Source organism: Ailuropoda melanoleuca, chromosome 5 (assembly GCF_002007445.2).
Source record: "Ailuropoda melanoleuca isolate Jingjing chromosome 5, ASM200744v2, whole genome shotgun sequence".
In the NCBI taxonomy this organism is placed as follows: Eukaryota; Metazoa; Chordata; class Mammalia; order Carnivora; family Ursidae; genus Ailuropoda; species Ailuropoda melanoleuca.
The window spans coordinates 16,543,726-16,571,366 of NC_048222.1; the positions used below are offsets into that span (position 1 = coordinate 16,543,726).

Genomic DNA, 27,641 nt, shown 5'->3' on the forward strand with positions numbered 1-27,641 from the left:
GGTTACTTTCATTATAATTTATTTAGAAAATACTACTATTGATGATGATAAAATAAATAATTTTGATGACTAATATTAATTAGGCACTTATTACGAGACAAATATTATATTCTCTCTTTAGATTTCTTTATGAACATTTGGATTAAGTATTATAAGTATGAGTATCTTATAGGCATTATTTTGGAGAGATTAAGTACTTAGGTTCACACAGGTATGTTGTGAAAAAGTTGATTCTCAGTCTTTTTTCCATTTGGTTATAAAAATTCATACTTTCAGAACTATGTTATAAATTCCCTTTTGATATTATATATCCAATATATACATATGTTATGATATTCTGTTAAATAAGGCTCATTTATTATGCTATGTGCATTTTTCAATTCAATTCAATTCAATTCAATTCAATTCAATTCAATTCAATTCAACAAAATCTTGAACACTAGGAAGAACTACCCATTGCTCCAGACTCCAGACAGAAGGGCAGGGATGGCACCCTCAGACTTCTTGTCAACATCTGGTCACGGCTTTTTCCTAATTTGTCTTCATCTTCATCTTCCCTTGATTACTTGATTTATATCTGAAATAGGCCATCATGTTGGGCTGAGATGATATGAGACTCACAGTGTATTTGCCACATGCCCACATTTTGCTAAAAATGGCAAAATTAAACTCAATCACACAACAAAATCCAAGTGTGTTTTATAGTGCCCTTACACATGATAATAGTTTATCAACCTTCTGTTTAAGCTCTTCTGTACACTGAGAGAGTATTCTTTCTTTCCTATTTTCAGCCTACCTAGTATTGTCAAAAATTTGGGTCTCATTTCTATTTATGGACTTCTTACTGAAAAAATACAAGAACAAAAGCATACCAAAACAAACAAACACAAAAACAAAACCCCAAACCACTATTTATCTAGCACACACTATCCAAACTATGGTTTTAGGAAAGAAGCGAAAAAGAGGATCCAATGCTGTATTTTTGCTTTTTGATTTAAATGTGTGAGCCACTGATAGATGCCATTGGTAGAATCACAGGGCAATTCCTTCCATTGAAATATGTTTTTCCATTGCCTCCAAGAGTGGAGTTGAAATTAGAAGCCAGGGTTGTGATTTGGAGTGGCTTTCTTGGTCTTGAGTGACTTTCCAGCTTCATATCATAAAGTAATCCTCCTTTAAAAGTGGCAAGAACCAGGGGTGACTGGGTGGCTCAGTTGGTTAAGTGTCTGCCTTTGGTTCAGGTCATGATCTCAGCATTCTGGGCTTGAGTCCCGGAAGGGTTCCCAGCTCCGCGGGAGCCTGCTTCTCCCTCTCCTCCCTAAACTGCTTCTCCCTCTTCTTCCCAACCTGCTCTCTCTCACTCTCTCTGTCTCTCACTCTCTCTCAAATAGATAATAAAATCTTTTAAAGATTTTATTTAAAGAGAGAGAGAGAGAGAGAGCATGAGTGGGGAGGGAGAGAGGGAGAGGGAGAAGCAGACTCTTTGCTGAGCACAGAGCCCACCATGGGGCTTGATCCTGGGACTCCAGGATCATGACCTGAGCCAAAGGCAGATGCTTAACCAACTGAGCCACCTGGGTGCCCCTAAATAAATAAAATCTTATTTAAAAAAAAAGTGGCAAGCACATTCCTGGGAATCTGACATCTTCTTTCATTTAATCCTCATAACTCAAAGAGGTAGACATGACTAACTTCTATTTTTAGAGGAGGCATCTGAAACCCAGAGATTAGAAAATTCACAAAATATAAAGCTAGTAAATAAAAGAGCTAAGATTTAAACCGGGCTCTGTGCTCTCAGCCTGTATGCGGATCTGCTTCTGTCCTTCCCAAAGCTATAGGTAGCCCAGTAAATCCTGAAGCCTCCTGATGATATTCTTATGGCTAAGCTGTGAATTTTTTTTCCTTATGCCACCTTGTTTATGCGTTATCATGCAGCTCGTTAATGGGATTGTTTTCAAAACTAACTGATTTTACATTAGCATTCCAGTTATTAATAAAACTTTTATTATACATAAAGTTTCGCTTAGAAGCACTTCGTAAACATTTTAACTAATTAGACCAGGTAAACACCATCAAGATAGAGGGTCTCCTTCTTAACTAACAGATTGGCTGCAAAGGTAAGTGACTTCCTAAAGCCAGAAGGAAAGCTTCAATAAAAAGTTCAACTGAGCTCCTATGTGTCTGCTCCCCACTCCGGTGGTGCTGTTCCCAGCTCTCATATATCCTAATTATCATATTTACTCATTCCTGGCTTTAAGTGAATTTCTCTTGGAAAAATAGATGCATTCTAATATCATACCCGGTATTATTAGCGTGGACTATTAAGGAAAATGTTATTTGTAAATGGCAAAAATTGACATTAAACAGAAACACACACAGAGTGAATAAGAGTATTTTAGAAAGGAGAACAGCCCTACTTCACCTTTGCTCCAAGTAGTGACTTTGTTTTTGAAATTTGCTTTCATTGTCTTCTTGTGCTCTGGGCTGTGTTATCTGTCCCTGCCCCCCTCCCAATCCCACTCCCATTCCGAGACTGTCACTGGAAATAACAGCCTAAAGAGTTTGGGAGTCTCTTTGGACTCCTTCAACATACTTCAATCCCTGTTTTCTCATTAGAACATTCATACTTTTGTGCCTCAGTGGGAATGATCAATTATTTCAATGTCGGTAGTGGTAATATTACCCCTAAGATTTAGCAATTTTCAAAGATCTTTTAACTTAATTAGAGGCATTTGTTATAAATTGAATTAAATCTGTTAAAAGTGCAATGTGTTATATTAAAAGTATAATACCCAAATTGGCCAAGGAGACACAATTTTAGGGGGGAAAATCTAGTTTAAAAATGCTAACATCAAGATAAACTTGTGAAGTTTCCTTTTTCATAAAGTTTTGTAAAAGTTGAAAGAATGGAGAACAATTTTAGCCAGAACATTTTGGTGAAATCTGTATACGTACAGATACATTTGTGAATGTATTTTTTTCCAAATACTTGAAACAATGATAAACCAATATCAGATTTGAGCATTTTAATAACTTTGGTAAAAAAAATAAACTGATACTGATATCATTTATAAGCTATATATATTTATCAATCCAGTAATCGGCATGATAATAGTATTTTAGTAATTCATTTTTTAATTGAGGTATAATTGACACATAACATTATTTTCAGGTATACAACATGGTGATTTGATATTTGTGTATATTCTAAAATGATCAGCAGAGTAAGTCTTTTTACCAACTGCTGTTGTACAAAGTTAATTCTTTTTCTCTTGTGATAAGCACTTTTAAGATTTACTCTCTTGACAACTTTCAAATATGCATTACAATATTATAACTATGGTCACCATGCTGTACGTTACATCCGCATGACTTATTTATTTTATAGCTGGAAGTTTATATGTCTGGATACCCTTCACTCATTTTGTGCATCTCCCCAACCCTCCTCCCTCTGTAATAATTCATTTTTGATTAATTATCTCTCTTTCCAAATAAGTGTTCCCTTATCTTGGCATTTGCTTTTAAACATGGTATCGTAGTGAACTTGCCCAAGAGTCCCTGCCAGCCAAATCATTTAATAATATACTGCTGTGAATGTATGAGCCTTTGCTCAGCTGCCACTTAGAGAGTTTTAAGGGTGCTTTTCTGATTTTTTTTTTAAAGATTTTATTTATTTGACAGAGAGAGAGAGAGTACAAGCAGGGAGAGTGGAAGGGAGAGGGAAAGGGAGAAGCAAACTCCCCACTGAGCAGGGAGCCCGATGTCGAGCTAGATCCCAGGACCCTGGGATCATGACCTGAGCTGAAGGCAGACGCTTACCCAACTGAGCCTCCCAGGCGCCCTGGTTTTCTGATTCCTTAAGCACCAACAATTAGGTTGCAATGGATTGTATGAAATGGTAAATTAAAGGTCCAGGCCAACTGAGCGAAGCAGATCATGCTTTTTACTTTAAACATTTAGAAAACTCCACATTTAAAAAAATATTCATTTAACAAATACTCATTTTTAGGCACCTACTGTGCACAGGGCACAAGATAGTTCCTGCCTTCATAGAGTTAAGAGCCTCACTAACACATTAATATTAATATCAGATTGCATTTTCACTGAGTTGCGGTATAGCTTCTGGGTACGTGAGCTGCGAATCTCTTTCCTGCCAACCCCATCAGCTCACATGTACTCACCCATGTGAATGGTGGAAATACACAGGTTTTGGTATCAGACTAACATTAGGTTCAAATCTAGACGCTTGTCTTGTTCTGTATGATCTAAAGCAAGGAATTTGAACTTTCTCACGTCTCATTTCCTCATGTGTAAAATGTGTGCAGAAACACCTGTCCTCCAAAGTGGCCCCTGTAAATTAAATATAATATACACATATTACATAGTGTGTTCAATACAGAAGAGCTGCTATTATTACATTAGTTATTACTGCCTATGCCAAAAATTCTCACTTACCTTAAAAACTCTTTTCCATAAACTACTTTTCAGGGAAGTGAATGAAGGACGATTTTATCTATACTAAGTGGGTTTGCAGCTGTAAACCAGCATATGGGAAAATAATTTCTTCAACGAGTGCTGGAGTTTATGTTGTTCAAGGTCATGATAGCTGATTCCATTCAAAGAGAACGTTTTTATTAATCTTAGGGACTAGCATTTGTATAGTTTTTTTTTTCAGTTTTCACATCATTTCCACATGCTGGATATTGACAATGGGTCTCCACCATTCGAATGGCTTCTTATTACCATGTTGGTGACTTCAAACTGTTTTCCAGTTCTGATATGTCTTGAACCCCATTTCCGTCAGGACAACAGACTATTGGGCAAATTCTCTTGGATTTACCATGAGCATTTCCATATGCGCGTCAATATGAGCTTGTTGTTTTCCTCATTTCTCCCTCTTCCTCACAAATGACTTTTTCTATTATGTTCATCCACTCTCTGGATGAGCCACCTGAGCCAGAAACTTTGGAAGCATTTTTGATTCTTTTTTGGAGTTCCCATATTCAGTCTCCAAGTCCTGTTCACTTTGGTCAAATATCTCTCAAATCCATCAGTTTATCCCTGTCCTGCCACCGCCCCCCCCCCAATTCTCTTTTCCTCTGGAGGGCTCCTGTTGGCATTTGGGGGTATTATGGGTTTAATTGTATTCTCTCAGTTGTAGGCCTCAGTACCTCAGAATGTGGTCTTATCTAGAAACAGGGTCATTGCAAATGTAAGCTAAGATGAGGTCATATTGGAGTAGAGTAGGCCCTTAATCCAATATGGCTGGTGTCTTTATTTGTAAAGACACAGACACACAAAGGGAAGACAGCCATGGAAAAGTGGAAGCAGAGATTGGATTTTTGCTGCCACTAGTCAAGGAATGCTTGAGGCCACCAGAACCTGGAAGAGGCATGGAGAATCTTTCCTCCTCCACCCCGCCCCCACCATCTCCTTGAAACATCGGAGAAAGCATGGCCTTACCAACAACTTGATTTAGAACTTTTAGTTACTGTAATTAATTAATTAATTAATTTGAAGATTCTATTTATTTATTTGTCAGAGACAGAGAGAGAGAGTGCACACAAGCAGGGGGAGCAGCAGGCAGAAGGAGAAGCAGACTCCCTGCTGAGCAAGGATCCCAATGTGGGACTTGATCCCAGGACCCTGGGATCATGACCTGAGCCAAGGCAGCTGCTTAACTAACTGAGCCCCCCAGGCATCCCCATTTCTGTCATCTATAATCACCCAGTTTGCAGTTATAGCAGCCCTAGGGAACTCATACAGGGGGCAAAAGATATCTTCATCATTTGAGACTCTCAACTTTCAGGAACCTCAGTGCCTTTGCCACCCCTCCTGTTATCATGACAACAAACAACATCCTTGTCATATTTCTGGAAGCTCTACACTTCTGCTCATAGTTGAGCAACACTAGTCGGTCATCATCCAAATTGTAATCCGTTCTCTCTTTTGGTCTGGACCCGACCCAAACTGTTTCCCCCCTGCAGCCAGAGCAGTGTTTCTAAAATGCCAACACAGAAACCCCCCTCCCCCATGTCCTCCCCACTAAAATACTCCAGGGGCTACTGAGAGTGGCAGGATGGGATCCAGACACCACAGTACGGCATCCACTGGCTCCTTTTGCTTCTGCAACTGTCTTCATCTACTTGGACTTTCCCCATCCAATTCAACATATTTTCAGTTTTAGAAATGGAACTCTAGGGGCACCTGGGTGGCTCAGTCGTTAAACGTCTGCCTTTGGCTCAGGGTGTGATCCTGGAGTCCTGGGATCGAGCCCCGCATCAGGCTCCCTGATCCACTGGGAGCCTGCTTCTTCCTCTCCCACTCCCCCTGCTTGTGTTCCCTCTCTCACTGGCTGTCTCTCTCTCTGTCAAATAAATAATAAAATCTTAAAAAAAAAAAAAAGAAATGGAGCTCTATGCTTTGGAGAATGGCATATGTGATGGCATGCCCTCCGGACTTTTTCAGGTACTCTCTCCTCTCATTTGTCTAATTCCTCTTTACCTCACAGGTCTCAGGAGGGAAGTCTTCCTTAGCCCAGGCTGAGATAGGTGTCCATCCTGTGTTCTCTCATAGCATTCTGGATGTCACTGTAACACTTCCCACCCCGGATTTTATCCCTGGATTTTATTTGTCTTTTCGCTCATCTTTCTCAACCAACAGAATGACATTTCTGTGGGTGAGTGACAATGTTGCTCATCTGTGAAAATCCAGATCCATCTATATTAGTATTCTATTGCCGCTTTCCCACATTACCACAAGCTTGTGGCTTGAGCAACCCAAGTTTATTATTTTGCAGTTCTAGAGGTCAGAAGTCTGCAATGGGTCTCACTGGGCTTAAATTAGGTATCAACCGAACTACGGTTTTTTTGTGTATTCTAGGGAGAATGTTTCCTTGCTTGTTCCAGCTCCTAGAAACTGGCCTCATCCCTTGCCTCCTGGCTCCCTTCCTCCATCTGCAAAGCCAACAAATTTGGGCCAAGTCTTTCTCACACTGCCATTCTTCTGGTCCTCCTTCTGGTTGCCTCCCTGTGTCTTCTGCCTCCCAGGTTCACTTTTTAAGGACCCTTATGAATTCACTGGGCCCACCCAAATAATCCCTAATCATCTCTCTAGTTTAAACTTGATTGCTTAGCAAACGTAATTCCATCTGCCACCTTAATTCCCCTTTGCCGTATAATTTAGCATAATCGCCCATTACAGGGATTAGGGTGTGGACATATTTGGGGGGAGGCCATTATCCTGCTGACTACATCATGACGGGGCCTGATATTTGCATTCGTAGAATGACATCTGGTGAAGGAGTGAGCTGTGTCCCATCACACCAGCTTCCACGAAGGAAGAGCCCTTCTCTTCTTTCAGGTTTCAAATAAAGGGGCTCACTTTCATACGGCCTAGAGTTCCTTGTCTTGCTAAACTGATAGAGAGTTCCTCATGGCAAGTGAGCAGACAGGAGTTAGAAAACTCTTACTAGTTGAGCCAACTTGGGCAAATCGCTTAACTTACTGGGGCTTTACTACGGCTTCTGTGAAAGTCTGAGGGACTATGATGAGGCCTTCTCTACCATTAACACGGTCTGACCTATCCATGTTTCTTTGGTACCTTCATTAGAATGACTCCCTGAAATGCTGACTATTAAGCCTTAGGAAAAGAGTCACAGTCACTGAGGACTCCATGTCCCAAAACTTGATGAATGGAACATGATGAAAAGAGAAATGAGAAATACTCGAATAAAGGAATTACACAAAAATTTAAAAAATTTTTTAAAAAACTTGATTTAAAAAATGCTACATTTAGAGTACAGCTAGTTATATCAGAAAAAGGGAATATGGAAATTTTAGTGCCATTTATAGATAGTGTCTTTTCAAAAGGATTCTTATGCACAGCTGATGAATGATGGGTTTTGGCTGTCTACAAATCCCCAAGGACCCCTGTTCACAGTCGAAGAGAATTTAAGAATGCATTCCATGCTTTTTTTTTTCCAAAGCAATTTTCGTCTTTTTTTTTTATTATTACACTGATGGATCATAGAAATCTTGTTTGATATCGGGTCTCTATCAGGACTGGGCATGGAAGGGGGATATATGTGTGTCATATGAAATGTGGCTGAAGTTCAGAGAAATAGGTTTCATTTAATAGCTGAATACTGGATGACCTGACCATTCTTCTCAGCCTCTGGCAGCTCACCCCGTGCACGATAGAGGAGTCGCCAGCATGAGCTGAGGAGTAGCTGCTGGCCTCAATGTGATTTTGCAGTGATCTGTGTGCTCTATGGCTTCCTTCATAACCAACAAATCAATTCCCACTATACGTATTACACACCCCAGTGGCAGAGGCCATTTATTATCCTTTTGATGGTCATACTCTTTGTACATAACCAAGAAGGATTACAGAGGAAGGAAAGAACAGTTGAAATGTGGATGAAGATATTGTACAATGGCACTGCATTTTATAATGTGCCTTCCATGTATACAAGAATAAAAGAGATGCTTTCTTTCAAGAAAATTTCGAAATGTGGATGCAAAATTTTCTTTTGAATGAAATGTGTTTTGAGAACAATATATGGAGGGATAGCTGTGGATATAAATCTCTGTCAATATCCATTTGGATTTCAGGTACAAATTCAAAATGATTAAGAAGAAAGGACTGTCACTGCCATATGGGGATTTTTTGTAAGTTGCTCCTTGATGAGTTTTGTTCACCTAACAAGCTTGTTGATATTTGCTTTTATTTGCCATCATCTGGCATCAGCTAATTCCCGTATTAATTTCTAACTTCGCAGTATATAATTTTTCAAACTCTAATTGATTGATTCCGGGTCTTTCCTGATTATTGCGATCCAGATATTATAGCTACCAGTGTTAAACAAACAAGTAAAACCTAATACTGAATTGTGTTCACTAGGTAGAAATTGAGTATTTTGAATTCAGTATAAATGGTACACAGTGAAATTTTAGTGTTATTTCTCCTAACTCAAATGCCCCACCAACAAATATGTGTGTCTGAATGTGGGTGGGAAATATTTATCAGTGAAACTAATGACAAAAATATGACTTTACAGTGGGTTCTGTGCATAAACATTTAAACTGCTTAGTCATTTATATCAACGGTTATGAGAAGAACAGTGGAAATTTCCAAATGTCAAATAAGCTACTGTCTCTTCTGTTTTGCATCATTTGAGATTTGCTGGGTTTTTGCAAACAACACAATGCCAGGTCTGTATTTGATTTTCTCTTCTCTTTGAAGAGGCAAAACAGCAACCAAATAATTAGCTGAAGAGGAGCATGCATAGAGTATCTTGCTTGACCAGCGTAGAAAGTTCTGGGTTTCATTTCCCATGATGATAAATGTAGTAAGGTATCCTGGAATCCTTCTGTGAGGGCTCTATTACCATTGGTAAACCAAAACCTCTCAGGGGCCTATTTCCTGTTTAGCTGTTCCTCGTTTGTGTAATTGAAAATCACGCTCAGTATAGACGGCACGTCGATGGGTGAGACGGTGCTGTACACCTTCATGGCAAAATACATGCAAGAACAACAAAAAGGAGCTGTCAGTGTCAAGTTCAGGGCCTCATTAGTCCCGCACAGACCAAAAGGCTAAAGTCATGGATTGGAATTCTGAGGACAATACAGGTTTTCTTTTACTTTCTGTTGTTATCAGTTTTTCTTTTCATGGTGCCATTATCATCATAGTTAGTGTTCAGAGAGATGAGCTTTTGTATATACAACCTTTTGAATCTGTCGGTGAATTTCATTTCTGGGATGTTCTCACCCTGCCTGACTTGCTGTGGTTTATCACTGTCGCTGGGCTACTTCCTATCCTACTAGCTTCTCTTCTGGCAAGATGCTTTTAATCAGGACCATTTTTGGTTGAGGAATTTACTCACTTATTCTAGAATATTTTTTCTGGAATAGAATCAGACACGCTAATCCAGGACTTGGAGCCTAGTTATTGTGAAGATCGATCACCGACTTAACAAAACCGACATTTTGCTAAGCTGGTGATGGTATATATTAATCATACTGACCGTTTGAACGAAGCAACATATGCATATCCTGTTTCTACCTCTTTGAAAAATAAAAGGAACCATATCGTCTCCTACATTTCTTGGGCTGGATGGAAGGCCAACCTATTTCAAAGTAGTTCTGGTAAATATGGGAAGAGGGCCAAGCAGTGGATTGAGTGTTTGTTATTTTGTGATGGCAGCATAGGATTCGCACTGTTCAAAGTGTTTCACAGCTCTTAACTCAGTCATCATACTGACTCTGGGCTGTGGGTACTGTTATCATCCCCCTTTTCCATATGAGCAAACGAAGGCATTGAAAGGAATTCTGTATAGAGAGGCACAGTCCAGAACTTGTACTTTTAGTCACTAAGCTATGGGAACTCTATTGTATATTCCCTGCACATATCCTTGAGATTGGATGGGGAACGAGTTCTGCCTCTAACTTATTTCCAGATACTTTTTCCTCTTCTTTCCGGCAAAAACTCTAATTTTAGAAACTTTGAAAACATCACTTGATCCCAATACCAAACGGAGAGAGGAAACCCGACCCAAATCAGAACACCCTGCTTGTAATTATTTTATGTTTAGTTTCAACAGAATGTCAATGTTGTGTTAAGGAATAAGAAAACTTTGAAGTTTCAAATTCTCATTCGCCTATTTTCAATGATATATTAATAATTCATTTCAATTTTTTAAAATAAAATAGTTAACTTTTAACAAGGTATATGCAAATAACATAATCTAATTTTAATAAAGGTCATTGTGGGTAGGTGAAATAAACAGGAATATATTATGGATTTTAAGGATTTTTAAAAATAGGTTTATTATTTATAATAATTCATTTACATATTTCTTTTAAAATTTCTTATTATTGTAAAATACACATAACATAAAATTTATCATCTTAACCATTTTTAAATATACAGTTCAGCAATGTTAAGTACATTCACATCATTGTGCAACCAATCTCCACAGCTTTTTCATCTTGCAAAACTGAAATTTTGTACCATTAAACCCCTTCCCACTCTGACCCTGGTAAACTTGTGAATTTGACTATTTTAGATACCGCATATATGTGGAATCATATGATATCTGCTTTTATATCACTGGCTTAATTCATTTAGCATAATGTCCTCTAGGTTCATACATGTCATGGCAGGTGTCAGAAGTTCTTTCCTTTTGGGACGCATGGGTGGCTCAGTCAGTTAAGCATCTGCCTTCGGCTCAGGTCATGATCCCAGCATCCTGGAATCAAGTCCCACATTCGGCTCTCTGCTCTGCCAGGAGCCTGCTTCTCCCTCTGCCTGCTGCTCCCCCTGTGTGTGCTTGAACTTTCTCTCTCTCTGTCAAATAAATAAATAACATCTTAGGGGCGCCTGGGTGGCTCAGTCGTTAAGTGTCTGCCTTTGGCTCAGGGTGTGATCCCAGAGTCCTGGGATCAAGCCCCACATCAGGCTCCTCCGCTGGGAGACTGCTTCTTCCTCTCCCACTCCCCCTGCCTGTGTTCCCTCTCTCCCTGGCTGTCTCTCTCTTTCTGTCAAATAAATAAATAAAATCTTAAAATAGATAAATAAATAAATAAATAAATAAATAAATAACATCTTAAAAAAAAAGAAGTTCCTTTCTTTTTAAGGCTGAATAATATTTCATTTGATGGACAATTATGTTGCTTCTACCTTTTGGCTCTTGTGACTAATGCTGCTATGAACATAGGTGTACAAATATCGAGATTCAGCTTTGAATTCTTTTGGATATATTTCCAGAAGGAGTATTGCTGGATCATATGGTAGTTCTGTATTTTATTTTGTTTTATTCTATTTTATTTTATCTATTTTTTTAGAGAGAGAGAAAGAGCATACATGGGAGTGGCGGGGGGGGGGGGGAAGAGGCAGAGGGGGGGAAGAGAGAGCATCTCAAGCAGGCGGCTTGCCCGGCACTGAGCCTGACCAGGCATTAGACCCAACAACCCTGAGAATACGACCTGAGCTGAGATCAAGAGCTGGACACTCAACCTAGCCAGCCACCCAGGTGCTCCATGGTAGTTCTATTTTTAATTTCTTGAGAACCTGCCATACTGCGACCCACAGCAATTGCATCAATTTACATTCCTACCAGTAACATACAAGAGTTCCTATTTTTCCATACCCTTATTGGTGCTTATTATTTTCTGGCTTTCTTTTTTCTTTCTTTCTTTCTTTCTTTCTTTCTTTCTTTCTTTCTTTCTTTCTTTTCTTTTTTTCTTCTTTGGACAGTCGTCATCCTAACAGATGTGAAGAGATACCTCCTTTTGATTTTCCTTTCCATTTCCATTTCATTCCTCTTTCCACAGTCCCTTCTAGTCCTCCATTATAGCAAAAAGAAACGTAAGTAATCTGAGTCCAAGGATTTAAGAAATAATTTCATTCCATTTCACTTGCACAATGTCTTTATTATGGTTTCAAAACATTTTACTGCTGGTTGGATACCTTAAGCTCCAAATTCATGATTGCTTTCTTTGTAGCTATTCTTCCACTGCCGGTGGTACAGGATCTGGAGGATTCCTCAAGCATCTCCATTTAGTGCGGGTGTCCGTGTTTTCAGCACTTCAACTGGCTGAGTGGCGAAGCCAGGGCTTCTGGTACATTATCCTGCTGATGGCTTCCCTCTGGTTCTTATGGCTCTACCTGCATTACCTTAGCCAGTGGCTTTTCCTCCAGGCCATTTCAACCCCCGTTACAAAGTGAGTGCTTTCCCCTGCAAGTCAAAGGGATGCATTTTCATCTTTAACGGCCAAATGAAAGTGCAAAACTCCTCTCCGTCCATTTACTGGAAGACCTAAAATGTGGGTATGATTTGAAGAGACAAAAATGTCTTTATCTGAGAGCAAGAACATCGATTACAGTTATAGTCTCACCTTATGGGCCTGTATATACAAATATGTAACTGGCACATCAATATTTATTTAAAATTTAGCAGATTCAAATATGTTCTACTATCTGAGCAGAATCCGAAAAGGAATTTAGCAACTGTATTTTATTCTGTTTTGATTTTATCAGAGTGACTCAGGCTGAAGGTATTTTAGAAGTAATGTAAGTATGATTTATTACCTATACTCAGGGAGGCAAAGATTGCTGCTTCTGCAAAATGATTGAATTCAAACAATTACCAAACTCAAGCCCAGACAGCTTTCTGGGCCATTATACTCTGGAAAAAGATGACACTTTGCAGGTTATCTCTCCATAAACATGATTCCATAGACACTGTAGATAGACAAACAGATAGAAATCAATACAAGTAAAATTCATTTTCTCAAATGTAGATGTTCCAGATAAAAATAAAGATGTGCGTATATTTTCAATTAAGAAGATTGCAGACAACTTTAAGCCACCATGAAAAAGAATATGTGCATATATTATATATATACACACATACAGTTTTTAACCATGCTTTGAAATTAAATCACAGATACATAAATGCCTTGGAATATGCACATTTACATATACTAAATTACTGTATCTTCAAAGGAGAATATTTACATGGATATTATATTTCTTCCCTTATTCCTTCCTCTCTCTCTCTTTCTTTCTCTTTTTTCTTTCTTTTGGGTGAGGGATTCCAAAGCAGAAAGGACAGATAATCATATGTTTGAGCTCGTTGCTTTTTGCTAACTGTTCTTTTACTTCTTCAATTAAAAAAAAAGAAAGCCCTACTTTTATTGGTTGTTAATAAAAGGGAACTGCAAGAAAAATATCTTGGCAGCCCAGTGTATCTGATTTCACAAGCATCAGAAGACCTAACCTAGGCTAGGATATCTTGTTGGCCGTTGTCTAGATCTGCAGGCTCGAATCCTCTATTAGCTCCATGTCACACTGAAGTTATGAGACATGACAGTCACTACAGCGACTATGAGGATTTCTTCTGCTCTGACTCTATGTTAGGTCCTCTGCTACTAAATGTACACACATTACTTCATTTGACGTTCGCAACGGCATAAGAGCAATGCATAAAACTTCCTTCAAAGCAAAGGTCAGGGAGTGGATAAAATGAACTATTTTTAGTAGAGAGCTGGCAAAGAGGGTTCATGAACAGAATGGCAAAGGCTGAAATAAAGGGGAGGGGGAACTTAGAGCACAATGAAGTCTCACTTTGCTGTAGAAAGAGGGTGCCAACACCTGGGTCAGGGCGGCTTGAATGACTGGGCTCACCTTGGCTTTGACCCTTCAGTTTTAAATTTGTGTCAAGTTGTCCCTTTCCAAACAGCTAAGAGATATTTTTGTTGGTAGCAGAGCAGTGTTGTTCTATATTTGAGGATTTATCCAGAGGAATCGCAGCAAAATTAATCAGGTATGTTAAAACTCGGAAGAATGATTACACTGGTTTACATTTCTGGTTTCTGATAGAGGTTGACGCATTACTAAGTCCAATGGTATATTTTATATTCCACATAGCCTACCTGTGAGTATGTGTTATCTGCAGGGCGGTTCTTGGAGGATACTCTGCTCAGTGGATAGAATCATTATTCTTTCTGTGGTTGCCTATGACACAAGAACAACGGCCAAGATAGAATTTGCTTTTTACTAGGATGTGAGCTCTCATGGTGGTCCTATGGGGCTGGGAAAAGATGAAGCCTTCTGACACCGATTTGGGGGTAGTGTTAAGTGTCACTTTTTCTATATGAAAAAAAGAAAGCATATCATTTAAAAATTATTTTGTATACCTGGCATCTTGTATAGTTTCCCTTGTTTACACATATGTGGTTGCTCTGTTTTCCCACAGATTCCATTTTTCCCCTTTCACGGTTGAGCTTTGCTACCCAACTTCCTCACTTCAAATCAGAGAAGAGTTGCTTGTGGTTGTGGTGGGACCTTTAGTGCTGAATGCGGCAATACTTCCCTTGGTTCTGATCAGATGGGGCTGTCAGCTACTGTTTGCCTCCTGCCCTGACGTCTTGTCAAAGTTAATCATTACCATGGGACTATGGACAGTTCTAGACCCACTGGCAGTGTTTCTAGTGGATACTATCCTGGGGGTAAGTCAAGTAAAATAATTGGGATATGAGTTCTTGACATAGAATTTAGCTTGAGTGCATGAATCAGTTGACATGGGAAGTCTTAGTAATCATGAACAATTCAATATATATCTTAAATTGAAACTATTAAGTTTTTCCTCATCAAAAAAATGATGAATGTCTATTATAATCAATTGAAGTGTTTTTGACTGTCTTAGGTGAACAGTTGCAGAATAAGCAGGAAATAATGTTGGCAATCAAATTCAAACTAATTCGTGCATTTTCACAATTATTACAGAGAAGTTTTATTTGGTAACTTTTTGTTGGTGACTTTTTTCGTAGGAAGGATTTTCACAGCCAAACTTTATTTAAAAAGTAATCATATAGTAGTTCCTTCAATTGGTTAGGTTACTTATTTGCTTTGTGATCTAATACTGTTTTATAATAAATATATTCAAGAAGAAGTGGAGTTTTTTAAACAATTCTAAGTAATAAATAGAATTACTTAGGCATTTATTTTGACTTTTGTGGTGCTCATGAAATGAAAGGAAATCTGAATTTTACCTAAATTTTTATACTGTAGATCTGGCTATGAAATATAGCCCCAAGCAAGAGAGGAGATGGATACTATAAATAAATCAATGCGATCGAACAGTCATTTATAAAATTATCTTAACTGATCAAGTACTATTCCATAACTTTATGGTATATTTCTCCTTTTAAGAAGAAAAAGAAAAGTTTTACAATTGCTTTACATGTGTTGAGACTGTATCCATCGTGTCAAACAGATCACAGAGGTGGGGCATTTTGATGGACTCTCCTTGTTAACGGTGTTTGAAATGTGCTTTTAGAACTAAAGACAACTTGCTGTTCAGAGTGAATGGTGAAGATAAGGCCCCGGGTGCTGTGGTAGGCAGCTAGGTTGGGCAAAGCCAGTCCCTGTTTTATTTCTACCTCTCAGGCTGCACTCTGCCACACCGGGGCCCCTCCGACTTTCCCGGGCTTGCTCCTTACCTGGGGATCTTATTAAAATACAAATTCTGAGTCAGCAGCTGGGGGATCTGAGATTGTGCATTTTAACAGATTCCTAGGTGATGCCAAAGATGGTGGTCTGCACACTGGACCGCACTGTGCAAGGTTCTAGGTGCTTTATTCTCCCTTTGTTTGCTCAGGGTTCCTGGGGTGTTCTCAACACAACTTGGGGCCCAGATGCACTGAGTCCATTAAAGGCCTGTTAGGCTTTGTGCGAGGGTTCTGATGGCTTACTTCTGAGTGGCATTACCTCTGCTAGAGATGCTTAGAACCTGCAGACGAATGCCATAGTTGACCCTGCAACCATATAGATCATTCAACATTATTAAAATGAATTAAAAGCAGTGCACACGGAGCCTACCAATGTATCTAGTTTCTACTCGTTCTGCTGAGGGTGGAGGGAAGAGCCAGGCACCAAGGAAAGTTTATCAGTGTTCGGAAGGCTGAGGTGTTTCCATATCCTAGCCTGCAGCGACCCTCTGAAGTCTCAATACCATTGAACACCTTGATGACAGGTCGGAAGTGGTTGTGTTTTCAACCCCATCTCTTAAGTATTTTTTCCCCCTGATCTTTAGGTGAATTCTGATTCCAAGTGGATTGAACTGGAGTCAACTGGGTGTTGTCCACATTCCAACTTCCCTCAGACTTCTGTTAGTGAGGGGAGACCGTACCATCAAGGTTGGTTTAGAGGAGGTGTGGAGAGGAAAGCTGTTTGGATTCCTCTGGGATCATATTCCATGGCATCTCCCAGTTCCTCCCAGAGGCCTGATGGGCATGTTGAGCAGATGGGGTCCAGTGTGAGCCTATCGCAACAGCACAGGTGAAGCCATTTGGGAGGGACGAGCAGCTCCGTCTGTCATCTTCTGAGATCTCATCATAGGGAATGTCTGCAGCCCTCCTGGAATGGCTGCCCTTATTCCAATCAGGTCCTCTAGAGAGATTAATAGCTGAATGGTCCACTGTATCAAAGGCGGCTGACAAAATGAGCCGTCTAAATTTACTCTGGGGCCTCTGATGTAATCTACAGGAAAGTAGCCTCCAGCAGGGCCATCTCAGCACCCGTTCAGAGGTCTGTAACCTGATGGAAGCTGACTTGGATTCTAATAGATGAGTGTAGCACCCATATCTTTCTCCACTTGGAAAGAAAAGCTGAAGGCTAGTTCCCAACCTGCACAATTATTGACTCTCCAGTTAGAATCCATCAGGCTTCATTGCAGATGACATCTAATTTTGCTGTCTTTAAAAAACCTTTAAAGCTGCAGATAATCCACAGGGCGGCAGCCTTGGAGTCCACACGTGGGCACGCCCATTCATTAAACCAAAATTCATATTTTAACATGCTCTCCAGCGACTCTGTGCATCAAGTTTGAGAAGTTCTGCTCCGAAGCAGTGGTTCTCAAAGTGAGGTCACTGGATGAACAGCATCAGTCTCACCAAGGAACTTAATTGCACTGCAAATTGAAATGCAAGATCCAGGCCCTGCACCAAATCTATGGAGTCAAAAACTCTGGGAAGGAGCCCAGCCTCTGAGAAGGGGCTATTGTGTTTTAACAAGCCTTCCAGATGATTCGCATGCTCATTGAATTTAGTGAACTACTGCTCCACATGGGATCGTAGTTATCATAGATTGAATGTCACTCATGGGATTCAACTTGCCTGGGTTCATACTTGCAGTTCTTTCAGCACTTCCTTTCATCAGAGAAAGCCAGGGATCACCTGTATTTTGTCCTGATCAGCCAGCCAAGAGAGAGGCGAACTTATTTTACTGATACATTTTGTTCTGGATTCTCTCTCTCTCTTTTTAATGGCAATCTAAAAAGAGATGTGGCAGATGGAATGGTTTGAGGCTGATGCACTGAGTGGTTGTTGATGTTACTAATAATATTTTGTTAGTCTCTCAGTTTGCTGGCTCAGAGGTTGCATTTCCGGACCCCCATTGATGATACAACAGTTCCTATGAGTTCATAAATTCTTTCTCTGCCTGAACCCCAATCTAGATAAGAATTAGAGGAAGGATTTGCTATTGAATGTTTTAATTGATCAGCATGTATTTATTGATTATATACTCTCTGCACATGATTTTAAAAGAAACAGAGTAAGCATGGTATTGTTTCTCCCCTCAATATAGATAGATAAGAATAACAAATAAAAGCAAAGATCAAACGAAGGTAGAATACAAGTGTTTTCATTCAGCAAATCATTCTTGAAAATCCATTAGAAGTGATCACAGATTAGTAGAAACAGCGTAGACTCGGAGTTGGGGAAGTGGGTTCTGGTCTCAGCTCTGCCATTTGTTAGCTGTATGACATTGGCTAAGTCATTCTTTAACTTCTCATATGTATCACAAAAAAGTAATAATACATACAGATAGTAACACATACCTTACTCATTTCACAGTATTGTTGGAACAAACAATTGGAAATACATTGAAAAATCTAAGGTTCCATACATATAAACTGAAAGGAACAGGATGAGGATTATAATGAAGTGAAGTTACACTCTGTGTACAATATAGGATGTAATAGCCATTGCCCGTGATCCAGGCAGGAACTTACAGTCTACTTGAAGAATTACATACACAAAGATGAGGTATAGGCAGTGTGTGATGAATGCCAACCGGTAGGCGTATCACTCGTTCCCTTATATCCTTTAAGTCTTTGTTCAAATGACACTTCTTCTGATTGTAGTACTTAATGAAACACCTCCATCCCTCCTGTACTTTTTTCTGCCTCATGTTTTTCTTCAAAATGCCATTTTCCAATATACCATATTTGTTACTTAATCTGACTTACACGCTTCTCCCCCACCCCCATCCCAACTTAAATGTAAACTCCAAGAATGTAGGGCTTTTGTCTAATTTTATTCACTCTTCTATCTTTGGAGCTTAATGACACATGGTGGCCATTCACAACAATGTGTGTGGGCCAAATGAAGATTAGCATCTATTGATTAGATTATGTTACTGGCATCATATGTATACCATTTTTAGTGTGTGTCGTCAGTGAATCCCACAACTGTTCCTTTACCTTTAAGAAATAGAAGGGGAAAATCTAGAATAGGAGAATGGATTACAACCCTTACAGATCTTCTGCCTGAAGTCCAAGTGACAGATTCACATTCTGCAAGGTAGACCTATTAACAAGTACAGAATATAAAAACAGGAATTTTGGTGCGGTGGTGAAAGAAACATCAGTTGAGAGTCAGAATATCTGACTACTAGTCATTGTCCAAATGTTAAATGATATTCTGATGTAGGGAAAATACAGATTAACCTCTCTGAGCTTCTGTTTTTATTTGTACATATATGATATGGATTAGTTCTGAACATGTCCACTTAAGCTATACTTATATAATTGTCAGTTTAAAAAGTAAAGAAATTCTTCCTTCTTTCTTATACTGAAGAAAATATACTTTATTTACATTTATATTGCATATCACGTCCACCTGATACCATAAGAGTCATAATTATAGAACATGAATATTTTGTAAAACTCAAAGGTCAAAGATGTCAAATGAGAATGTTCTAGGTCCATAGCATTTAATCTTTGTTTTTAAAGACCTCATTGCCTTGTATTTATTTCTAACTCAATATAGAATAAGTTGTTCCTTGTCTAAAAGAAGGACTTACTGTTAAATTAACCTAATGTAAACTTTGGTTTTCAAGCTCACATTAAATAGCCTGATAACTTTTTTATAAGTTTCTAAAATAAGCCATCTATTTTATGCACAGCACAAATTAAATTCCTTTCAAATCTGCTTCAGAGAGAAAGGGATCTTTCCACCATCATATTTAATTTCTTCATATCTTGTGCTCATTAAATTCAGAAGTTAATAGTACGTAAATAATACATGGCTTTTACTTTACGAATTGCATGTGGAGTGTACACATTTAAAAGCTTATAGGGAAAATGAGGGGGGAAAAAAAAACACCTGGTAACCAGCCATGCAAACCCAGTCTTTCTCTTTTCCTTCGCATAGCTGAAGGTCTGGTGATCTTTAGTATCTTGAGAATTTAATTTAAAAACAAGTTATGGTATCATACGGTTTTTGTGTGTTTAAATTCATCTAACTTGATGATCGGTATTTCCATCCTTCTTTCTTAAATTTGTATTTTCTTTCCTCAGAGGCTTACACATAATTGGGACACGCCCATAGCTGATGCAGCAAAGTTGTGCTGGGTGTTTGTGAGGACCAACCATTCAGGAGTTCTTGGTGTAATGCTCACGGTGCTAACTTACATCCTCTTGTTCATCATTTCGTCTTTGATTTTATATTTGTATTGTCTCAGGTAAGGCGTTTCCTTCCTTTTGTTTCTTCAATGTGTTCAGCCTCCAATCTTGTGCAGTTAGGCTGTGAGAATAGGGTTAAAGAAGAGAATTTAGGGGGCGCCTGGGTGGCTCAGTCGTTAAGCATCTGCCTTTGGCTCAGGGCGTGATCCCAGCGTTCTGGGATCGAGCCCCGCACCAGGCTCCTCTGTTGGGAGCCTGCTTCTTCCTCTCCCACTCCCCCTGCTTGTGTTCCCTCTCTCGCTGGCTGTCTCTCTGTCAAGTAAATAAATTTTAATAAAAAAAAAAAGAAGAGAAGTTAGAACCATGTCTATATGTCTAAGGTAGAAATGTCCTTGGTTGGGGTACCTGGGAGTCTCAGTCGGTTAAGTGGCTGCCTTTGGCTCAGGTCGTGATCCCAGGATCCTGGGATCCAGCCTGGCGTCAGTCTCCCTGCTCAGTGGGGAGTCTGCTTCTCCCTCTCCCCCTGCCCCTCCCTGCCCCGTTCTTGCTCTCTCATGTGCTCTTTCTCAAATTAGTAAATAAAATCTCAAAAAAAGAAAGAAAGAAATGTTGATGGTTGTTTGTAACATCTATCATGAAGACCAGCTGAAAAATTAATCGACTTTTGGGGAAATGTTTTCTCTGTAATAGAGAGATCTCATTTTTCTGTAAATCATTATACTTGTTTCTTCAAACTAGAGGCCAACAAGAAACAAGGAGTAATCCCTCAATATCTCATGATATCCTGGTAAATTTCCCAGGAATCTTATGTAAAATTCTTTTTCGCAAGCAATGCATGTGCATGAAGAAAGATGAGAAAAGCAACAAATTCGAGGCAGTATAAAAAGTGCTAGGAAGACTTTTCACTCTGTTGATGGTTTCCTTTGCAGAAGCTTTTGAGTTTGAAATAGTCCCACTTGTTCAATTTTGCTTTTGTTACCTATATTTTTAAAAGCCATTTTCATATCCATGAAATCATTGGCTAAACCAATTCATGAAACTTTCTCCTTATGTTTCTTTTATAGAATTTTTACAGTTTCAGGTCTTATATTTAAGTCTTTAATCCACTTTGAGTTGATTTATGTGTATGGTGTAAGGTAAGGGTCCAATTTCATTCCTTTCCATGTAGATATCCAGTTTTCTCAGCACCATTTGTTGAAAAGACCATCCTTTTTCCATCGTATATTTTTGGCACCTTTGTTGAAGATCGATTGACAGTATATGTGTGGGTTTATTTCTGGGCTCTGTCATCTGTTCTATTGGTCTATTCATCTGTACTTATGCCAGTGGCATATTGTTTAAAGTACTGTAGCTTTGTAATATAATCCAGCAACTCCACTTCTAGAAATTTATTCAAAAGAATTAAAATCAGGATCTCAAGAGATATTAGCCCTCCCACGTTCTTTGCAGCATTATTCACAATAGCCAAAATGTAGAAACATCCTAAATGTTCATCAACAGATGAATGGATAGAGATATGTGGTAGACACAAACAATGGAATATTATTCAGCTTTGAAAAAGAACATCTTGCAATATGTAACAACATAGATGAACACTGAGGACATTATGCTAAATAAAATTAGCCAGTCACAGAAAGACAAACACTGCGTGCTTCCACTTATATGAGGTATCTAAAATAGTCAAAGTCATAGAAGCATAGTGTGGAATGGTGGTTGTCAGGGTCCTGAGGGGAGGGTGAAATAGAGAAGAGTTTTTCAACAGACAAGGTTTCATTTATGCAAGATGATTAAGTTCTGAGATCTGCTGTACAACATTGTGACTGTAATTAACAATACTGTATTATATACTTAAAGAATTGTTAAGAGAGTAGATTTCATGTCAAGTGTTCTTACCATAATTTAAAAAAAGGTGCTAGGAAGAGGTCAACACAAGAGTCTCTGAGAGCATAGAGAAAAGGAATTAACACAGGTCTGGCAGAAGATTGGGGCAGCAGACAAACACATCAGTTGAAATATAACCCTTGAGTAATTTTCAGAGTTTTAATATAATTTGACTGGAAGAAAGAATGTTCCTGGGCAAAGGGAAGATGTATGAAACCATACAATCATGAGAAAGTATGATGTATTTGGCCACTCAAAAATATTTTAATATGGCTGGAGTATAGGATATGGGGCAATGGTAGTTGACTGAGATAAGATGAGAAGTGTAGTCAAGGACTAGATGATAAACGTCTTGATATCATGTTGTGGAGCTTGAATTTGTTCTAATGATAAAGTGAAAAAGCTGAAAATTTTTCACTAACTTTAATTTTGGGAAGATCACTCTACGAGTAGATGGGAAAGTGGATTTAATAGCGGTCAGGATGAAAGCAGGGAAACCTAGTTAGAATGCCATTTCAATAGTCTAGGCAGAGTGTCAAGAGACTTCACTAAAGAGAATGACACAGGAAATGGACAGTTGTGACTAATCAATGAAATAGGTGATATACATAGAACTTGTGGGCTTATTGGAAATTGAAGGTGAAGGAAAGAATGGCATTTAGTGTAACCTTAAGTTTTGGAATTGGGCATCCATGGGTGGATGGTTGTAGCATTCTCAGAGATGGAGATTAAATTTTTGGAGGAGATAGATAATGAGTTAAATTTTCATTCCTATTGACCTTAAGATAACTTCGATATTGCCAAGGGAAAAACATCATAAGAAGTTTGATAGATGAGTGTAGAGCTCAGGCAAAACTGTGTAGGTGGTGAATTCGCGCAGAAGAAGTCTTGAGTTTCATTGCTCTGTAGTGTAGAGGCTCAATTATGGTGGGCTGAGTCAAGGGTAAGGACATAGAGGCAGGACTTACTGACTTTTTTATATACAAAGCTATGCTGTAAATGGAAAATGGTTAGAAAAAGTATTTTTTTAAAGAGTGGTTTTTAGGGCCACCTGGGTGGCTCAGTCCATTAGGCATCTGACTCTTGGATTCTGCTCAGATCAAGATCTCACCATCTGGGATCAAGCCCCACGTGGGGCTCCGTGTGGAGCGTGTTGTCTGCTTCTGGTTCTCCCCCCTCCCCCTACAGCTCACTTGCACTCTCTCCCTTTCTCTCTAAAATAAATAAATAAATGTTTTAAAAAAAGAGTGTTTTTTAACATGGGTATGGTTTGAATATATTTATATCATATATGAAAATTCTAAAAGAGGGAAAAATATTGCAAATGGCTAAGCAAATGAGGATAATTGAACAAGGACGTCTCTGAAGACATGGAGGAGAGCACATATGGAGACAAATTCAGGATTTAGGGAAAGGATCTTGTCCGTTGATGTGATAAAGAAAGAGACAAGGTTGAAGCAAAAGCAGGGGGGTTTGTGGCAGGGCACTGAAGGAATTCACATATGATAGCCATCATAATTTTCTGTGAAATGGGAGGTGAGCACACTCCTCAATTCTTCCTTTCTTAGACCAATAATATAGCTGCAGTAAAGTTGCACTTGTTTTCCTGGGGAAGGGAAGAAAGTCTTCCCTGATCATTCAGTTTTCATTTGACCACTAACTTGTCCTGTGGCCCCCTAGGCAAAAATGTTCATTTGCTAGATTTCAGACATTTTCTTGTGGAGCATAGTAAGGATGACACATTATGTGTGGATCTTATGAGAGGCTCTATGTGAAGCATGATTCTCTTACTTAAAATAACTAGAGTTTCCTCAAGAAGTTAAAAACATAAAGTAGTACATCACATAGTTTAGACTTTCGGAGGATTAACAAATTATCAGATAATATTATGTACCATTTATTACCCCCATCGATATATCTCTTCTCACATAAAATGAGGTGAATTTTGCAGCCATGCATTTCTTTGTCCAAGGTTCACGTTTTTATTATCAAGATTCTTTGTAAAGTATGAAAAAGGAAGCATAGAATTTATGCACTGACTAATTAGGATTTAATATTTTGTTGCCTAAAACAAATAGTGGTTTGCTTTAATATACAGCAAAAGGATTACCCCACGAGAAAGGGCGGATAGGAGGAGTGAGAAGCTCTGTAATGGAAAAAAGATTAGGGAAAAGCAAAGACAGATGGAGTGTCTGGACATCATAGAGAATAAGCCTGAAAAGGTCCAGGAGGTATCAACAAGTTTTGGGCACTCTCTCAACATAGCCCCTCACTGTCTTCCATGTTTATCCTGTCCCATCAGAACTAGACATGCACAGTAACCCCCAGGTTTTGCTAATGTTTTAGAAACGGATGCTCTTCAAATTTCTTTAGGTAATGATAGAGATAACAATCTCCTACAGGGAAAATACCTGTATTTTTTGTATTCATAAAGTCGCCCTAATATGTCAGCTGAAAGATCTCTTTACTGATGTTTGCACAACATCTCTCTGTAAAATGTGGGAGAGCTGAGTGGCCCTGTTCTTCTCTACAGCAACCACCGCTACCAACAGAGGCATCTGGTCAATGAAGTGGGGTTTGCTCTGGCATAAAAGTAGACAAAGTGTACAGAAATCCTAAGAACTCATCTTCGTGGAAGGTGCCAATATGGATTTGTATGTGCTGACTGGTTTAGGTTAGCATTCTTAATCCAAATATTAAGGCAACAATCCTAAGTCTTCTGGGCTTTTGGATCAGTCCTGTCAAAACATGTGATAACATGGCTAATATTATACGAACACAAAGGAGATCAAGTCGGACATGCAGGCTGTTAACAGAGAATGTTGTCTAGCTCTGGGCACCAGAAGCTCTGCATTATAAAGACTGGTTGTGCAAACTCCAGACTGGACCCTATTGAGTTTGGCTGATTGGATCTTATTCCTCCAAGAGCCTGAGTAATTTATTGCTGAAGGGTTTCTACTAGAAAAATTCTCACTCCCCATACTTCCAGTAGGAGAGTTGACCTGTGTGAGGAAGCTCTTGACTTGAGTGTAATTACCTGAACTGGATTTTCTAGCTTTAAAAAAAGCATTAATCTTTTCAATGTTTTTTCCTCATTATAGGGAGAATATGTTATTTAGGAAAAAAAGTGAAACTATAGAGGAGGATCAAAAAATAAATTTAGAAACACCAATAATGTCACCATTGAGACAAGGCATTATTAATTGGTAAATTTGCTTCAATTTTTTTCCCATGTGTATTTATTTTTACAAAGTTGAAATTATTCAGTAAGAATAACTTCATATGTTGATTTTAAATTTAATAATATCATATGATAAATACTTTCATATTCTTTACTTACTTCATGAACATTTAATGCCTACACATTATTTTATACCAGATAAGCGGTATAAAATAGTTAAATATTTCTTTGTTCCTAGACAATAGATTGTTTCTCATTTTTGTGCATTTTATAAATAATTCTGATGAACATCTTAAGACTCAGGGTCTTGTCCACATTTTAGATTTCTGAAGAGTATCCTAGAGACCCAGAAATACTATTTCAGACAGTATGATGTTTCTAAGACATTAGATAATATTGCAAAGTTATGTTTTAGAGAAGTTGGATTTATACTTATTTAGAAGTGCGTGGGGGATCTGACCAAATCATGTTCACATCATGTGATAACTTTTTTTTAATCTAATAGAAGAAATGGAATCTTGTCCTTTTCTAAATGTGTGTTCTGTTTCTCGTTAGTAAATATTCTTAGTATGCTTATCACTCACCCATTTGTATTTCCTTTTGTGAATTGTCTTCTAAATGTCCCTTTGCCCTTCTTTCTATGACTATTCAAATGTATTTCTTGCTGAGTTAAATGAGTTTTATATAAATTATAGTAGTAACCCTTCTGTCATATTTTAATGGATGTTTTTTCCATTTGACAATTAACTTTTAATGTATTTTTGATTTTTTAGAAAAATAGATATTATAGGGGTGCCTGGCTGGCTCAGCTGGTAGAGTATGCAACTCTTGATCTTGGGGTTGTGAGTTCGAGCCCCACATTGGATGTAAAGATTACTTAGAAAAACAGGTATTATTTTTTTTTAAAGATTTTATTTATTTATTTGACAGAGATAGAGACAGCCAGCGAGAGAGGGAACACAAGCAGGGGGAGCGGGAGAGGAAGAAGCAGGCTCATAGCAGAGGAGCCTGATGTGGAGCTCGATCCCACAACGTCGGGATCACGCCCTGAGCCGAAGGCAGACGCTTAACCGCTATGCCACCCAGGCGCCCCGAAAAACAGGTATTATAATTCATATACAGTAAAGCCTTTTGATCATTAGACTTATTAAATAGATCTTAAATTAAAAAAAATCCTTCCTCATTCAGAAATGGTGTAACTATTTACTTCTGTTTTCATAAAGCTGGAATTTTTTCATTGAACTGATCACAAGCCATGTAGAATTCATGTGATAGGGATAGTGTCGAGATCTAAACAAGATACCTTTTATTTTATTTTACTGGTCTTTTCTGTCAGTTGGTATTATCTTTAGATATTAACTGTTTTGCCATTTTGTTTTACTCTGAGAAATTTTAAATGTTTCCAGTGGGATCAATGGAGCTCCTCTTTTTAGGGCTTCTTTTAAAAACTGAGGTTTTGATCACACTCTTATAGATGGCCCTTTCTAGGCATTGGCATGAAGAAAATCTGTGAAGACCATCTACACCTGTCAGGATGATGCTTCATGCGGCCTTGCAGCACTCCTCATGATCCTTCTGAGCAAAGCCTTTGTTGATATCATATGGATCCTTTCATTCTAAATCCTTTATTTGAGTAGTCCAAACCATCTACAGGCTGCTTACATATTCTTTTAAAATATGCAGAGAATGAGAAATCATCATCTCACTGTCACTTAGATTTCCTTAAGCTTTTATATACCTGGAAGCTGGATACAAATCTGAAAGACTGGTACTCAAGTTAATTAGTTTCTGGGGTGCTGGTGTCTTCTTAATCATTGACTTAATAGTTCTGAATAGCCTTATAAGTTTTAGCTGTGGCCACTCATTACTTAGGATAATTAATTTAGATTCAAATAATTTAAGGGTAGGTTTCGATGAGAATAGTATGAGCATGTTCATTGTCTGGGGAATACGTATAAGATAATCAACAATTTTCCAGTTTCTGAATCAATCGTCTTTACAATGTTCCTCACTTAAAGCAAAATATTATTTACCAGGTGGAGAAAAAATTCTAAAAATGATCTAATTAATACAAAGCTAACCGATTTTCATACCCCCTGAAATTGTCACCTAATTATGGGCACTCCATGCCCTAATAGCCCTAATGGACTGTGAACATCGTGACATGCTGGTAAAGGAGTAGACCTATTTAAAAGATTTGGATGCTACACTGTGTCCGCCTCAGCAAACTGAAGGATTGTAACCAAAATAGTTCACTGCTGTGGTGCCAGATAACTCACGATCGTTCATTACCCGAAAGCCCATCAGTATCCTCACTCTGTTCCT

At 38.6% G+C, this 27,641-nt stretch overlaps 1 protein-coding gene across 1 annotated transcript in view; it reads left to right on the forward strand.

Annotated features, from left to right (window-relative positions):
- Nucleotides 1-27,641, forward strand: part of LOC117802252 — a 132,599-nt gene that overhangs the window by 36,982 nt on the left and 67,976 nt on the right. The window contains exons 2-5 of the mRNA XM_034660198.1: nt 12,507-12,725; nt 14,762-15,014; nt 20,150-20,313; nt 24,234-24,366. Of these exons, the coding sequence (XP_034516089.1) occupies nt 12,507-12,725; nt 14,762-15,014; nt 20,150-20,313; nt 24,234-24,366 (769 nt within the window). The remainder of the gene's footprint in view (nt 1-12,506; nt 12,726-14,761; nt 15,015-20,149; nt 20,314-24,233; nt 24,367-27,641) is intronic.